The sequence below is a fragment of the Conger conger genome, chromosome 14 (assembly GCF_963514075.1).
Source record: "Conger conger chromosome 14, fConCon1.1, whole genome shotgun sequence".
Classification (NCBI taxonomy): domain Eukaryota; kingdom Metazoa; phylum Chordata; class Actinopteri; order Anguilliformes; family Congridae; genus Conger; species Conger conger.
Window position 1 is genome coordinate 31,342,258 of NC_083773.1, and position 16,344 is coordinate 31,358,601.

Genomic DNA, 16,344 nt, shown 5'->3' on the forward strand with positions numbered 1-16,344 from the left:
CAGTTCGCATTTAATGCTGAAGTAATGGTAGTCATGCTTCTTCCCCCCCCCCCGTTTTAAATTGGCTCAGAGAAAAAAAAAAAGGTTTTATTCGCAGCAAAATATGCAGATTTTTCTTTTTTTATCGTAGCTTTGAAGTTGAAAGAGAAACGGGAGAAGGGAAACCGTAAGATACGAAGTGGAAAACATTTAATAGAGCCAATCAAAGGTTTAAAAAAAATGCTCCTCGAGAAAAATAAACAAATAAAGCTCAAAACTATTTTTGATCCTAATTGGCACAGAGGGGATGAGGGTGCAGCCACAGTGCCTATCAGCTAAAAGCACCAGGCACAGCCACTTCCTCAATATAAAGGAAACATATTAGACAAGGGGGGGGGGGGGAAAGAGCTGGTCTTAATACCAGTGCATAGTGGTCAATGCAGGCGGCCATTTTAAAAGGTTGTGTAAAAGTTTAGATGGAAAAAATTCAGAATCAATTTTCATTACTCAGTATGAACAACAACCATGAGAAGGACAGTTCCTCGTGATGACGTGACATGGGAAGGTGTCATCAGAACAAGCCAATCCACACGTCTCTCTCTGAAGCCGGCCTCTCACCTTGAGGATGAGCGGGGAGCTGGGTTTGAGCTCCAGGATGCCCGTGGGGCTCAGGGGTTCGAACACGGGGTCGGGGTAATAGCCGAAGGTCTCGTTCACCACCAGCAGAGACTGGACGTTGTCCATGACGAAGCCGATCTCGTCCGGAGCGCTGCCCACCTCCGAGAAGCCCTTCTCCGAGCCGGCCACGGACGGGGCCAAGCACACCATCATGGTGTTGTTGTGGACCGTGCAGTTCTGAGGAGGGGAGACAGAGTTCAGACAAACGCCCACAGCAACACAGCAAGTGTAGATGTGAGAACCTCAACCGGACAGATTACTGCTGAAAGCAGCGTCTACAACTTCCAGGAGAAAAGAAATTGGGAATAGGATAGACGTTCTGGAACATCAAAACCAGAAAGGAGCTCATCCAATCCCGGACCACACTGATAAAGACGACATAAAAACACCAATGGTAATTGATGGATACCTTCTAAACCACTTCAGGCATCCCAGAAGCACTGCTGCCCGCCAAGGTGTATCCACCAATCACCATCGAGCTCCTCGCTATGTGAATCGCGATGACAGGCCTGTTCTATCCTCATTTTATTATCTCCGAGAATGCAGACGAAAAATTCTGACCGAGGCACTAAAGTGCTGAATAAACATTTTCGCCATGTGTGGAGACACGAGTCCAATCTGGTCCGGGAAATAAAACAAAAGATTCTGCACGTCATCCCTTCTAGCATGCTACCAACCGGTCACCCCCTGACGTCTTTTGAAATAAAAAAGCAGGCACGTCGAGCCAGCTTATAAAGAATGCAGCTTTTATCACTGGCACGATATGTGGATATACTGTACAGTATACATGTACAAAAAGGAGAGAAAACAAGCCTGACATTGAGAAGAACTCGAATAAATACTCCCAGTTCCAAGCCTAATGTTTTGTTTTTTTTCTTCCACATATCGGGTGGAAGTCAGAGAAAGGTTAGGTGGGCCCTGTGGTGGTGGGGAGGGGGGGGGGGGGTCTTGGCAACCTTGGTTTATTGCTGGTTGACATTTCAAAGGTTAAACTGCCAGTCAAAGACAGACACAAACAAGCCCAGGGACTTGGTGGCTTTGACTAACAGAACAATTCATAGTAGTCCCGGTAAACTAGGTGAAAACCTGACTGATACTGCAGTATGCTGCAATAGTCCCTGTATGGTGGGAAATAAACTCATTGATACGGCAGTAATCTACAATAGTCCCTGTAATGTGGATACCAACCTGACTGATACTGCAGTATGCTGCAATAGTCACTGTAAATGGGTACGAATGTGACTCATACTGCAGTATGCATGGTAAAATAGTCCCTGTAAACGGGTAATAATCTGACTGATGCTGCAGTAGTCCCTGTAAAGTGGGTAAGAACCTGACCGATACTCACATGGAAGGACTTCACAGAGCCGTATTTGGCCTGCATCTTGGGCTCCTTGATGGTAGCCAGGTTGGTGCCGCTGATGGTCAAGGGAGTCCCGCCACTACAGTAGAGGGAAAGGCTGGGTCAGTGCACAGGCTAATGCAGCAACTCAGTCTCAGGAGCGCGAAGATATCACAGCAACACGAAGGCACCGAAGACCCATTCATCATCAATATGCAAAAGGCACCCAACTACCACAGCAAGATACCATCTGCGCGACAATGCAAAATATTGACAGATAACAAACCGAGCACACAGATTTACAGCAGTTCACTGGGACAAACGGGGACAGGCCAAATGTTCAAGTTCCAAAAATCCCTGCCAGAGGAGGCTTCAGCACAGAAAAGTTAGAGAAAAAAACGGTCATAAATAAAAGGGATAAAACGCTCCTCAGTCTGAGGAGTCTGAAAGGCGAGCGGGTCTGCTGGGCTCTGTCCCGTTCGGCGCGAGCGGGGCCGGCTCGGAGCCGTCAGACGTGCGCTCGTTCCACCGTCTCCGCGGCCGTTACCGTTATTTACGCTCCGCTCCGACCGCCGTTCCTCCTCGGGGGCCCTTCCCTCGGCCCAGGTAACGCTCCGGAGAATAACCAACAGGATTTTCGAAATGGATTTTCCTCCATAAAAATTGTGACGACTATCTGCATGGATCTCTGCTACTGCATCAACCCGGGCCCCCCGGGGGGTTTCAAAGTGGCTCTGCTCGCGACTGCTTCCACCTTTATTTATATGTGTATTTATTTTATTTGTCGAGCGTGGCGGCTAAATAAAGAACTCTGAAGGGCACGGGCGTGCGCTGTGAAACATTGGTCTTCCGGGACTGCTGGGAGCCCTGATATTTTATAGGGCCTTTCTGAGGAGTGACTTAATGAGACCCGAAGTACAGTACGGAGGCAGCCTGACCTCGTGATCCGTACAAAGGCGTCCAGGACTTCGGGTGCGCTGATCAGTAATGCCCTCCAAAAGCCTCGCTGGCTAAAGAGTCTTATTAAGCCCTCTTCCTTTCAGCGCACGTGCCAATGTACAGTAACCACAGGGCTGGAAATGCTAAATGAGCTTTCCTCCGCCAGAGTGCGGAGCGGGAAGCGCAATGCTCGAGTGTACGTTCTCGAACGGCGAGGGTTGAAATTGGGCCCTAGTCGCCGCGCCGCGATGTCAGACAGCCATCAGCTTAATGAGAGACTGTCACATCACCGGTCTCAATTCACATCGAAGCCACGGTTACCATTCTATATCTTGCAGGGAAAAGCGTGGGGGGGGGGGGGGGGGGAGCCTCTCCGGGTGGTAATTTCATGCATTATCCATTTCCTCCCGCCATTACCTGGGAAAACCTCATGCATGGAAATGTGATGGAGTGCATGCAGTCCCCACCCTAGAGTGGAGAGCGTTCCCTGATTTAAAGCTGACAGGCACGGCAGTGACTGCACGGCTCTCGGAGAGCGGGAGAGGCGGGGTACGTCGAGATGAGGAAGGCGACCTGAGGTAGCGACCGCGGCGGAGCTTTAGCCCCGGGCCCCAGCCGCTTGCTGCCAGCGGCCAGCCGTTACCCACAGCCTCAGCTTCAGCTGCGGGGCCCGGCCCACGGCGGAGAGCATCCAGGCGCCGGGGCATCTGCAGAGCGAGCCAGATGGGCCCGTATCTGGGGCGAGCGCGGGGTCGCCGGGGGAGGGGCCGCTCGCCCGGGCTCCGCTAACGCCGCCTCCCCGCCGGGGGCTGCCAGAGAGCGGCGCGGCAGCCATCAGTGCAGCAGATGGGCTGAGAGAGAGAGACGCCACAGCTGTACTTCAGGCAGGGCCCACAGACCTGAGGGACACTCTGCTCCCATCAGCCCATGCTCTAACTCCTCTCCCCCTACACACACACGCTCTCTCACACACACACACACACACACACACACGCACACACACGCACACACACACACACACTCTCACACACACGCTCTCACACACACACACACACACACACACACACTATCCCCCTCTCCTCTCCCCCTACACACACACACACACACACACACACACACTATCCCCCTCTCCTCTCCCCCTACACACACACTCTCTCACACACACACACACACACACACGCACACACACACACACACACGCTCTCACACACACACACACACACACACACACGCTCTCTCACACACACACACACACACTCTCACACACACACACACGCTCTCACACACACGCTCTCACACACACGCTCTCACACACACGCTCTCTCACACACGCTCTCTCACACACGCTCTCTCTCACACACACACACACACACACACACACACACACACACACACACACACACATACTATCCCCCTCTACTCTCCCCTACACACACCAACCCGCTCTCCTCTCCCCACCAACACACACACACACCAACCCCCTATCCTCTCCCCACACACACCTCACCCCCTCCCGCCCATTCTGACGACACCACGGAGGGCGGAAGTTCAAAGATGTGACTGAAAGAGAGGGAGAGGGGAGAGGGCTGGATGGAGTGGAGCTCTTTCTGGGAAGCAGGCACAACAGTGCCCGTTTCCACACACACTGAGGCTGTGCGTTTGACTGTGCGGGTTACCCGTCGAGTCTGACCTCCCTCGGCCTGGAGAGCGTCGCCGACCCACTCTTCCTCTATACAAGGGCTCCTCGGGCCCTGTCCCCCGGCCCTCGGCGGCCTCCAAAGGGCCCCGGCCTCTCCTCGCGCTCTCGAGACCCGGCGCGGAACCGGCTCAAATCGAGACAATGATCGTTTGAGTCGGCCGCTTAAGTGCCCGGCCAGAAACAAAAGGCTGCCTCAGGCTTTATGGCCATCCAGGGCCGTGCTGGAGTACCATTGCACCACAGAACTACTCCAAAGGAAGCATAACTACGGCTGGCACAGCAGGTGCCACCCGCAAACTCCAGCACCACTTGTCCCCGGTTCTGACTTGCACTTTATTGTATGTCACTCTGGATACGAGTGTCTGCTAAATGACTATAATGTAATGTAATGTAATGTAATGCCACGAGTGAATCAGGTGCCGCGGGCAGAGTTTAAGATACCCGACTGTGAAAAACGCAGTGCCTGCCGTGCGTTCTCCCAGGTAAAGGAGGTCTGCCGGGCGCGTGAATATCACGGAGTAATAATGCGCCGTGCGCTTAACGCCAGGGAAGGCCCCTGAAGGATCGGCTGGAAGACGAAGCGGGAGACGCAACAGGGTCAGGTCCCCGGGGCCGCCGTTTAAGATCTCTTCTCTTCACACGTCGGCGATAAACAAGGGCCTTCGCCACCTCGCACCTCATTTCCGCACACCTCCCCCCCCCCCGGCGGGCTCCTGAAGCGCGCTCCTCGCTCGCCCGGCCGGCCCAGCGTGCCGCGGGGCCTCCGGAGGCCTCTCCGCCGCGGACCCAGGCTCCCCCCATTACGCAACGCCGGGGCGGAGCGGGGTAATTGGTGCAAAGCGCTATTTTCGGAAAAAGAGAGGGAGCCGCAGCGAAAGAGTCTCGGCGCCGGCGCGAGGTGTTGATTGTCTTTCAGGAGTTTGTGTTTATTTATTTCTTTATTTATTTTAAATCCGGAGAGTTTAACACCGGAGGCGGCGCGAGGGTACGGTGTGAAGTGGTTTATAGCGGCGTTCATTTCGCCGGCCTTCACGCGCAGGGCGAGCCTGTCTGTCGACTCCAGAATGACGTCACAGCGCCACTCTCTAGGGGATTTACCGGCTCTGTAGAGTATGTTACTACGACAACTTCACGAGGCTTCAGAGCCTCAACCTGACAAACGACACAGCCCAACATACTTCAGTAAAAGTCAGCTTCTGATACAAACAAAAAAGAATAATAATGCAAGTATTTAGGAGCTTTCAGAGTCTCGATGCACTTCATAGTTAAGGGAGATAGCTCATCTCAACCACCAAACCTGCTCACACCACACGCTAACGGGCACATCATAGTTCAGGGAGAGATAGCTCATCTCAACCACCAAACCTGCTCACACCACACGCTAACAGACTCATCATAGTTCAGGGAGAGATAGCTCATCTCAACCACCAAACCTGCTCACACCACACACAAACAGACTCATCATTGTTCAGGGAGAGATAGCTCATCTCAACCACCAAACCTGCTCACACCACACGCTAACGGGCACATCATAGTTAAGGGAGCGATAGCTCATCTCAACCACCAAACCTGCTCACACCACACGCTAACGGGCACATCATAGTTAAGGGAGAGATAGCTCATCTCAACCACCAAACCTGCTCACACCACACGCTAACAGACTCATCATAGTTCAGGGAGAGATAGCTCATCTCAACCACCAAACCTGCTCACACCAGACGCTAACAGACCCATCATAGTTCAGGGAGAGATGGCTCATCTCAATCTCCACACGCTAACAGACCCGTGTAACCGAGGAACAGGCTGTTACCTGGCGATGCTCCAGTCGGGCTCGATCTTCAGGATGGTGGGGTCCTCAGTGTAGTTGAACTTGACCTCTGGGTTCCTCAGCTCGGCCCAGTTGATGTCCACCATGACGGGAGTGCCCCCTGTGCCTTGGCCCGCCGGAGTCATGCAGACGATCTCCTTGGCGCTCCTCCTGCAAGAGCACAGGAACTCTCAATTGTCACTTCCTGTCTAAACCAGCGCCAGCTTTGTCTCAGTAATCAGCATGAATCCATATGTATGAATGGATAAAAAATTAAGAAATAAAAATACAAAAATGTATTATAAAAAAAAAAAGCTGTGTAAGTTGCTCAGGTTAAGAATGTCTGCTAAATGCCCGTAATGTAATGTAATGTAATGTAATGTAACAACAGCTGTTTTTTTGCCTAATGCCATTCACAGAACTCATGACTTTACCTTTTGACAAGCAATTGGTTTCACATGTGTCTCATGGAACATACATGTTTTAAAATGTTTCGGTTTAAATTTTTGAACACTAGTCGCTTCACACAGCACTCCAGACCGGGTGCGGTCACTGTAGCACTCTCCCAGGTCCTAGCCGCTTGCCCTTTTCCTAGAAACACAGCCCTCCCTCAATCCTGCTCACTGTGGAACAAGAGCACACGCACGCGTCTCATCTGGGCCCCGCCCTCGAGAGATCCGTCTGCTCGCCCAGCGGGGCGGGGGGGCTGGTTCTAAAACGCTTCAGAAGGGCTGCAGAGTGGAGTAAACAGGAAATGAACGGGGATGTTCTGAGCGCACGCTCCTGCCATCTTGAATCGGCCGCGTCTCCCCGCCTGACAGGAGGCGCGCGGTGCCTTCGCCGATCCCGCTCTCCCGCCGTTTCCATGGGAACCCCTTTCACAACACTCATTGGCGAAAACCCCGCAGGACCGAACATACTTTGACAAGGTGTTTGTCACAAACACAAAGACTGAGCGAGAGAGAGAGAGCGAGCGAGGGAAAGAGAGTGACACAGAGAAGATGGCGTCAGGGAAGATGAGCTTCTGCATGACTTTTAAGCGAATATGAAAAAAATAGCACGTTTTAAAATGGCAGCCAGGATATTTTTAAATGAACAGAGACTGGCTTTAACAACACTTAAGAACATGACCTGGTGCTGAGATGAAAAGCAACGGCACTCTAATGTACTGAAGAAAGGTTCAGGAATATGTCACAAAATGAAAGCGGATTTGCTCACCATTTTACCGCTTTTTCTCCAGCTCACACATGCACACGCAGACATAACAGAAGCCTGGATATGTATCGCTCTAGACCTGACAGGATTACGGACAAGATTACGGACAGGCTCACACAGTGTTCACTGTGTTCTGACCGCAGCTCACACGGTGTTCCTCGAAGCTACGCAACCCTCACGTTTCAGGCGAGATAAAGAGAGAAGGGTGCTGCTTTAGGAAAAGAATGGAGCCGTCGTTCTCTCCACGGCAGAACAGAAACTGGGTGGGGGGGCGGGGGGGGGGGCAATGTTTGACAAATTAGGAGGCTGGCCGCTCTCCAGCGCTGCACTCTGAGCGAGAGAAAGAGCGGGATGGCAATCTCTCCACTCCTCTTCCAGGCAGGGGCTTGGCACGGAGGCAAAGCGGCGGCCTCGGAGGGCCAGGGATCCATCCGCCGCGGGCGTGAAAGCCCTTTACCTCGTCACCCCGCGCTTTAACGAGCCTTCAGACCTTCAGACAGCGCCGACCAATCAGAGCGCGGGGAGGGGGAGGGGGTGGCGGCGCGGCCATCACTCAGCCCCGTCCGCGGCCGGCCCTGCGGTTCAAGGCTCGCTCCGGTCATTACGACCGCTCCTTCAAAGCAAGGTTAATGTCGGGACTCATAACCCCGGAGTCTGACTTACCTAACGGAAGCGCTGTACGTTTGTCAAACTTTGCTCAGGCACCGTTCACAGGCTCACCTCTCTGAGGGGAGACTGCGTTGTGGGTTGTGGGTTGTGGGAATTCTCTGTCAAAGCTGCAACCGTGTGAACACAGCTGGACGGGCAGCCATTTTGGTAGTTTTTAAAACAATGATGAAGGCAAGGCTCAGGTCATCCATAAATTGAGGCTCCCCAACGTATTTCTCGAATCATTTTGACAGTAATTTGCTATTCATGGTTACGACAGTTACTTTTACAAGCTGCTTTTATTAGATCGATTCCTGTTTTCATCGTTGGGACTTGATTTGCTGTTGTGTCTTATCTGTGTTTTGTTATAACAACCGGGCCAGGGACTGAACATGAATCTTTGCTAACCAACGTAAAATACATCAAATGCCGCAACTTGTTTTTATCGCCCAACGAATAAAAGAAAATTATAAACAAGCAAAGACAATGGTTCACAAAGCTTCATAAATGAGAAACTGAGGAGAGAGTGACAAGCTTTGCATACATTACAAGCACCGGGTATTACAGCAATATCACTGGTCACCTTGACAATACTGTGCCAAGGCTGGAGCATTGCACTCAGCTCTAAACGACTTCACTTCTGCAGTGATGAGATTGAGAAGCAGGCAGGAGACCAGGAGGGTCCAGTCTTATCTGTAAAAGGGCTGTGTGGGGGCGGGCTATTGTCCAGGCCCAGAACAAAGCCACACGATTCAACAAATCAACGAATTGCAGCCTTAGATCAAGACCGTGGTGGGCCAAGTGCGGTGTTTGAGTGCAAGGCAACAACAAAAGCACGCCTCCATGACGGGCCTTTTGGGACGAGCCTGGATGCTCCTCCCCTAGGGCAGGGCACACGGGGGTACAGGGCAGGCACACGGGGGTACGGCGGGGGGGACTCACCGGTCGAAGCGGCAGGGGTGCAGGCCGATGTTGATGGCCACGGCACTGCCGGCATTGAGGTGGTTCCCCTCGATGGTGATCCTCGTGCCCCCAGAGATGGGTCCACGGGAGGGGTGCACACGCATGAAGTACGGAGTCTGGGGGGAGGAAGAGACATTAGGGGCAAGTTGGGTCGGGAGGGGGGCATCAGGTCTGACATTAGCTATGTTTCCATCCAAACGTTTCGGAAACGTTAAGCGAATTTCCGAAGTCAGCAAAAGAAAATGCGAATCAGTATGTGTTTCGATCGATGACCGTTTGCCGAATGTTCTGAGGAGGGTGCACCGAGATCACATAATCAAAAGATCGCAGCTGGGGTGAGCCACAGATCTGGGGGGGTGTGGGGGTCTCAGGACCAGCTGCCCATTTTTGGTCACGTCATGGTCATGTCATCATTTATCCATCGGTTTCTGTTCATCACCCATTTTCACATTTTGTCTTTATGATAGGCAACTTTTTCACCTCAGCCAAGTGTAAAAACCTTTTCGCGACATTTTGGTGTTTTCCACAGCAGTTTTGTTCCACGCAAATTAAAATTTTGAATAAAAACTGTCGGATGGAAAGCCCACAACAGTCGCTGATAAGGTCATGAACAACAGCAGAATCTGCTTCTCTATCCCTACATGAACGTTTTGGTGTGATGTAATCTCCGAGTGAAGCAGTGTTGGTGTGTATATCGAATGAGCTCATTGAGCCTGCGTGATTGCCGGAAACAAAAAAACCCCACGTACAGGCACCAGGAAATTAACCCCTGTCTTATGTATCACAGTGAGAACGGTGATGAACAGACACACGACGGTGGAAATCGCGTTACGCGTTCAAAGCCGACCCGAACCGAGCGCTGGGAGAACAGAGCCGGGCCAGTCAGAACCCTCTGATTCATCCGCACCGAACAAAGCAGATTAGTCCATTTGGATTCAGTACAAAGCGTTTGGGAAGCGGGAATGTAAATAAGCACACGCCCACTAAAAGTGCCACTGTCACAGAGAAGAATGAATAAAGCCATCGGCTCCTGTAGCATGAATAAAAGCTGAAATCAGACCCTGGGGCGAAAATGTGTTGCATACGCAAGCAGATCTTCCTCAATCTAGTTACACTTAACCCTTTAGCGCATAAGGATAATACATACAGTATGTCATTAGAATATTCTTAACTGAACATTATAATGCTGATGTAACAATCACAAAAGGCAATTTAAAGTTCTTGAAGAATTTAGAATGGTGGGAAAAAAAGGATACTATTCTAGGTTAACCGTGGTTAATCTCGCTTCTTCAACTGGAAAAGCCACTATGTAGGTGGACTTTCATCACTGTGTAACCGAGTAAGGATCAGACGCCCTGCTTACCACAAAGGCGAAGGCCTTGGGCGAGACGGCGCGGTAGTCGGCTTCGCAGTTCTGCTGCACGCACACCTCCACCTTTGCTTCCTGGACGCGGTAGCCCGTGGCGTCGGCCAGCTGGCACACGATCCTGGGGGGGCGAGGGAGGAGGAGGTTAGGGGACCAGCCGCCCGAACATCTGAGCACCTCGCGTGGCCATTACCAGGGCCACCGACACCATCCTGCAGGGCTACACCCTGCGCCCCGGGGCCGCGGGTTCCAGTGCCGGGAGGGCACGCGTTTCGCAAACGTTCCTCCGAGGCTCCAGTTAAAAATAAATAAATAAAAGAAGCAATTATAATAAAGCAACGACGAAGTCAGCGGTGGTCATACCAATCCGTTTCTGAAAATGAAAAAGCAAGCCCGTGAGTGCCCGGGAATTCAAACGGAAAAGCGGAGACGAGGAACGCCAAGGTGGAGGCGAGGACCGGAGGCGACGTGCTCTCATCTCAGACGTGTTCTGCTTCATGGATGTGCCCCGGACTGTTAATTAGCCTGTTGTGGAGCGGGGTACGGTACGTGGGAGGAGGGGGTTTGAGCACGAGCGGGTGATTAATTAGACCAGCTTGGGTTGCTTTCATGGCTCCGATGGCCTTTGTTCCCGCCGCAAGTTATTCATTCTCCTCGCTTTGGTCTGCACTCCAGGGAGGCCGCTTCAACGGTGGCTTCGCCGACGTGACGTCACCTTCCATCTACGCGCTCTTCCCGTGTCAAACCCAGAGGATCCGTAGAAGACGACTCCGCGGGCCCATTTTTATCAATACCGTCATAAAGATGGATAATCTCGTGAGTCCCTAAAGAGATTAAAAGGGGCTGCATTATTAACTGAAGACACGAACGGTGGACATGATTTGCCTTCGTGTGGAAAGCGGGATTAGAAGGAAAAGTGCAGAAGCGGTACGGCCTCTGACCTCACGGTTGAAGCCCGCCTACGCCGATAACGCTTCTGTAAGATCCTCCCGGAACGGGGCTCTAAAGCGCGCGGCAACTGTCCCCCGCGCAATTAGGGCCGAGGGAGGCGTGCGTCTCCCGGCAACGGAGGACCCTCGACGGCGCTGAGGGTGCGTGCAGCCTGGGCGCAGAGGAGCGTATTCCGGCACATTCCCTCGGTCGTGCTTTTGAGAATCGGGGAGAGGTTCGGGCGCCTGACGCATTCACGGCGGCTAATTCGCCTGGAGCCCTCTGGAGATAGCGAGTCCACCTCCCCCTGCTTCTCATTCCCTCCGGTGCAGAAGGATCCATTTTGTAGGTGTTTGGCAGATCACACTTAGGAAGGCGTTTACATCTCCAGAGACATACATTCACCTGACAAGAGACGAAAGGAAGGGAGGGAGAGAAGCAGAAGAGAAGATGGAAGAGCACAGGCATGGGGATAGATGGGAGAAGAGGAGGAAAGAGTTGATTGGGGAAGGAGGGGTGAGGAAGGACTGAGAGGTGTCGGGGGGACTCACTGCTCGGCACTGATGTACTCCTCCTCGATGGGGTGGCAGAACACCTTTCCCAGCCGGACCCGGGCCTGGATGTCACTGAACTGCAGACCCAGATTCTCCCCAGTGATGGTGAGCCTGGTCCCGCCCTGCCGTGGGCCCGTCTCAGGAGACAGCTGCCATGTGGAGAGAGAGACAACACCTTTAACACCTGTGACATGTAGACAGAGACAACACCTCTAACATCTGTGACATGTAGAGACAACATCTCTTACATATCAGTAACATGTAGAGAGAGAACATCTCTAACATCTCAGTGACATGTAGAGAGAGACAACACCTTTAACATGTACTTACATATCAGTAACATGTAGAGAGAGAACATCTCTAACATCTCAGTGACATGTACAGAGACAACACCCTCTAACGTCTCAGAGACATGTAGAGAGACAACACCTTTAACATCTCAGTGACATGTAGAGAGAGACAAAACCTCTAACATCTCAGTGACATGTAGAGAGAGACAAAACCTCTAACATCTCAGTGACATGTAGACACAACACCCTCTAACGTCTCAGTGACATGTAGAGAGAGAGAAATAACACCTCTAACATCTCAGTGACATGAGATACGTAAAGATAACACCTCTAACTCAACTGATTATTTTAAATAACTGAAACATATTTCAGCTGTCAGAACACTGCACAGAAATGACACATACAAATACACAAACACACACACACACACACATACACACACACACACGCAAGCACACACACTTGTGATTATCAGGCATATACACAAACACAGTGACACATTCACTGCAGGTTGGTCCCCAGGCTCATTAATAGGTAGAACGCAATCCAATTATTCCATCCAATTAAATACTGAAAAAAAAAAAGGCACTGCTTTAGCGTTTTTGTTGCTGGGTGCCCGTCTGTGTGCGAGAGCAGTCACGTGCCATATCTCTGGGTAGCAGCTTTGAGTTTAAGACTGAACAGCAGTGTGCAGAGTCTCCCCGGCTGGAGAAGAAACTGTAAGAAGCTCCGTAAAGCGTCTGAGTAGATGCTGACAGCAGTGTCTCCGAGCGGCTCATCGATGACGCAGCCCACACTTTCCGGGATGAGGAATCTGTCCTCTTCCCTCTATTAGGAGCTCTTCCTCCCCCCCCCGCGCTCCCCGCACGGCTTGGCTGCTGCGTAGCCTCCAGCCTGCCAGTCTAAAACCTCACAATCGCAGAAAGAAAGAAAAGGAAAGCTCTAGACTCGTATCTTTCGTCACAGGGCTCGGTGCAGATTCAAACGGGGGAAGAAGCATCCTGCCGCTCGGGGAAACGGGCAAGGATGGACCACGCCCGTCCTAAAGTCGACGAAGGCCACTGTGCTGATGAGGACACTGGGCAGCGGGGCGTCGGTCAGCCTCGCGGTGGACTCCGACAGCAGAGTCGCGTCACGTCGTGTCGATTAGCGCTGGAGAAGGGGCGGGCGGGTCAGGACGGCACTGCGGCTGAAGGGACCGGCGTGTGAGCTGTGAGCTAAACTGGGAGGTCTCATGAGTGCGTTTGCAAGGCACTGCTTCATACACACGTCATATATACAAGGCACTGCTTCATACACACGTCATATATACAAGGCAATGCGTCATACACACTTCATATATACAAGGCACTGCTTCATACACACGTCATATATACAAGGCAATGCTTCATAGACACGTGTGAAGGGCCAAGCAAGTCCCTGTAAGGGGGTTTTTACCACGAAATTGATAGATTACATACAGTTTCAACCCAGAAATGCAAGGTACATCATTTCAACCCACAAATTCCAGAGTGCTCACACCTATGAGCAGACTGTCATGCTCTTTCGTCTGTGATTAGCGTCTCATTGTGGGGGATGTTTTAAACTGGGGCGCCTCCCCCCCCACAGCTGTCACACCTCGCAGATCAAGTCACAGTGTTCCCGTAACGTTCCCATCTGTATCTTTTTTTAACCCCTCATCACTGGAGGGACATGCCCTTTGTAGCGCCTGGTGTCACATTCTACACGGAGCGTAGCTCATCGCATTCTGCAGTGACTTCATCGTCTTAATTACACGCGCTCACGGAACGTACTGGCTATCCGCGCTGAAATCGGCGGAAAAGGTCGCGGCCGCTTAGCGGTGATGGAACGGAAGCCTTGAGGAAAGGGGTATTTTTATCCGCTCATCCAGCGGTCTCCCGGGCGTCTCTGCCGTGGCCTCAGACACGAACGTCACCGCCGCCGGAGGCCCCCGTTCCGAACGGCGCAGGAAACCGGCGAAGGGGCGTCCGCAGACCCTTTGAGAAGCGCTCGCTCGTGAAAATGACCCGCCCCGCTGTCTCCCCGCGGCTCTGCGGATGTGTCATCGCGGCGCGGTGATTGTGGCCGGTGTCGGCGGTAATGAAAGAGCGCTGATTGGGCCGGCGGTTGCAGCTGGCCGTTGTTTGGCGGACGTCGGTGGGCCCTGATGAAAAGGAATAGCCGGGGCTGGGAAATTACCCGTAATTATGCGCTGATTGTTGTCGCCGCGCTGCGCATCAGTCACAATATTTGTTCTGTCGCGCCACACCTGTCGCTTTATGAGGGATGATTCCGCCAAACAAATCGCGTTATGGCCGCGCTGTGCCGAGCCGCCCCCGTCAGGTGGAGAGGGAGCCGCGGGAACGCGTGGCGGATGAGGGAGAGGAGGGCTCTCCGCAGCGGGGAAGAAGGGTCATTTCTCTGAAGAGAAATGGTATGGTAGCTGCTGTATCAGAGTGGGCTGGACAAACACACAACCCCCCCCCCCCTCCCCCTTCAGTCACTGCTACTGGTGTGCTTTCTGTGTGTGAGTGTGTGTGTGTGTGTGTGTGTGTGTATATGTGTGTGTGTGTGTGTATCTGTGTGTGTGTGTGTGAGTGTGTGTGTATGAGTCTGTGTATGTGTGTGTGCGTGAGAGAGTGAGTGTGTTTCTGTGTGTGTGTGTGAGAGAGAGTGAGCATGTTTCTGTGTGTGTGTGTGTGCGCGAGCGTGTACACTATGTGCGCGCATGTGTACGCATGTCTGCGTGCAAGCATGCGTGTATGTTTGCGTGTGTGTGTGTGTCTACACACATTTGTGTGCCTGTGCATTTGATCTCCGGGGCTCCCCACTAAGAGCTGCAGCTAAACAATACTGGAGGGAGCAGGACCTGGCAGCAAAAGCACTGGCCTTTCACAGAGAGCAGAACCAGCGAGGGCAAAACAAGCTGGCCTTTAATTGGTTTCCGAGGGCTTCTGAAATGCGACTGGCTGTTCGCAAATGGAGAGGGAGAGGGGGTGAGGGGGCTGAGACGAGATTAACCTTGATGCTTCTTCGCCTTTCCGTTCTGACTGAAACACATCAGCAGTCTTCAGACCAAGAAGAAACCGCAGGAACCCTTCCAAACGGCCGCGAACGTATTAACCCGCAGATCTCCCTCCACCAATTACCCCGCCCGCATAACACGCGCCTGGGGCGATAACTTGAAAAGCGCGTCCACTCTTCCACTTCACAATTGATTTTCGCATTTTTCAAATGCACTTACTTATTTCAAGGTCACCCAGAACAATTCGACAGGCATTAGAAAACTAAATCAGATGAAAAAGCGTTTTTTTTGGTTGTACGTACTAGGCATATGCCGGGTCAGCCATCACTAAAAGGCTGTAGAACAATTTCATGAATCTGAAAAAAATGCTTTTGCCGAGATGTATTTTCCACAGAAGGAGCTATGCAACATCTGACCTGTAACGATTACCTCAACACTTCCGTCCAACCCCCTCCCATCTGAGCCAAAATGGCGGGATTAATCAGGACTGCCATTTGAAGGAAGGCCGGCTAGAAGCAGGGAGATATCCTGCCTATCACCAGCCCCTCAGAGTCACACCTTTTCTCTGCAGTTGTATGGAGGTATGGAGGGACCTAGGTAGGGCTAGGATTCACTTTCTCTTCAGGCCTCTAGCTCTCCAACCCTCACTGAAGTTCCGCCTCTCCCGTCAGGAAGCACTCACAGGAACATTCCTTTCCCCAAAAATAACTGCATATTTTAATGAACACTGGAGTGGGCAGTTGCTCCTCTAAAGGTACGGCTAACAGAACACCAAACAGAACGCAGCCGAGGCGCTGCGTTCTCACGGGAAACCCGCCCTAGAGCTGGTGATTATTTCACACACTCCAGGGCGCGGTACTGTGGGAGAACGCTAGCGCTAGCCGCTATCACAGGCTGATAACTGTAGCC

At 52.2% G+C, this 16,344-nt stretch overlaps 1 protein-coding gene across 1 annotated transcript in view; it reads right to left on the minus strand.

Annotated features, from left to right (window-relative positions):
- The window catches only part of LOC133109603 (plexin-A1-like), a 226,696-nt gene that overhangs the window by 35,198 nt on the left and 175,154 nt on the right, over positions 1-16,344 (minus strand). The window contains exons 13-18 of the mRNA XM_061218996.1: positions 12,118-12,269; positions 10,634-10,757; positions 9,250-9,386; positions 6,448-6,615; positions 2,006-2,099; positions 598-834 (exon numbers count right to left, since the gene is read on the minus strand). Coding sequence (XP_061074980.1) covers positions 598-834; positions 2,006-2,099; positions 6,448-6,615; positions 9,250-9,386; positions 10,634-10,757; positions 12,118-12,269 — 912 coding nt within the window. The remainder of the gene's footprint in view (positions 1-597; positions 835-2,005; positions 2,100-6,447; positions 6,616-9,249; positions 9,387-10,633; positions 10,758-12,117; positions 12,270-16,344) is intronic.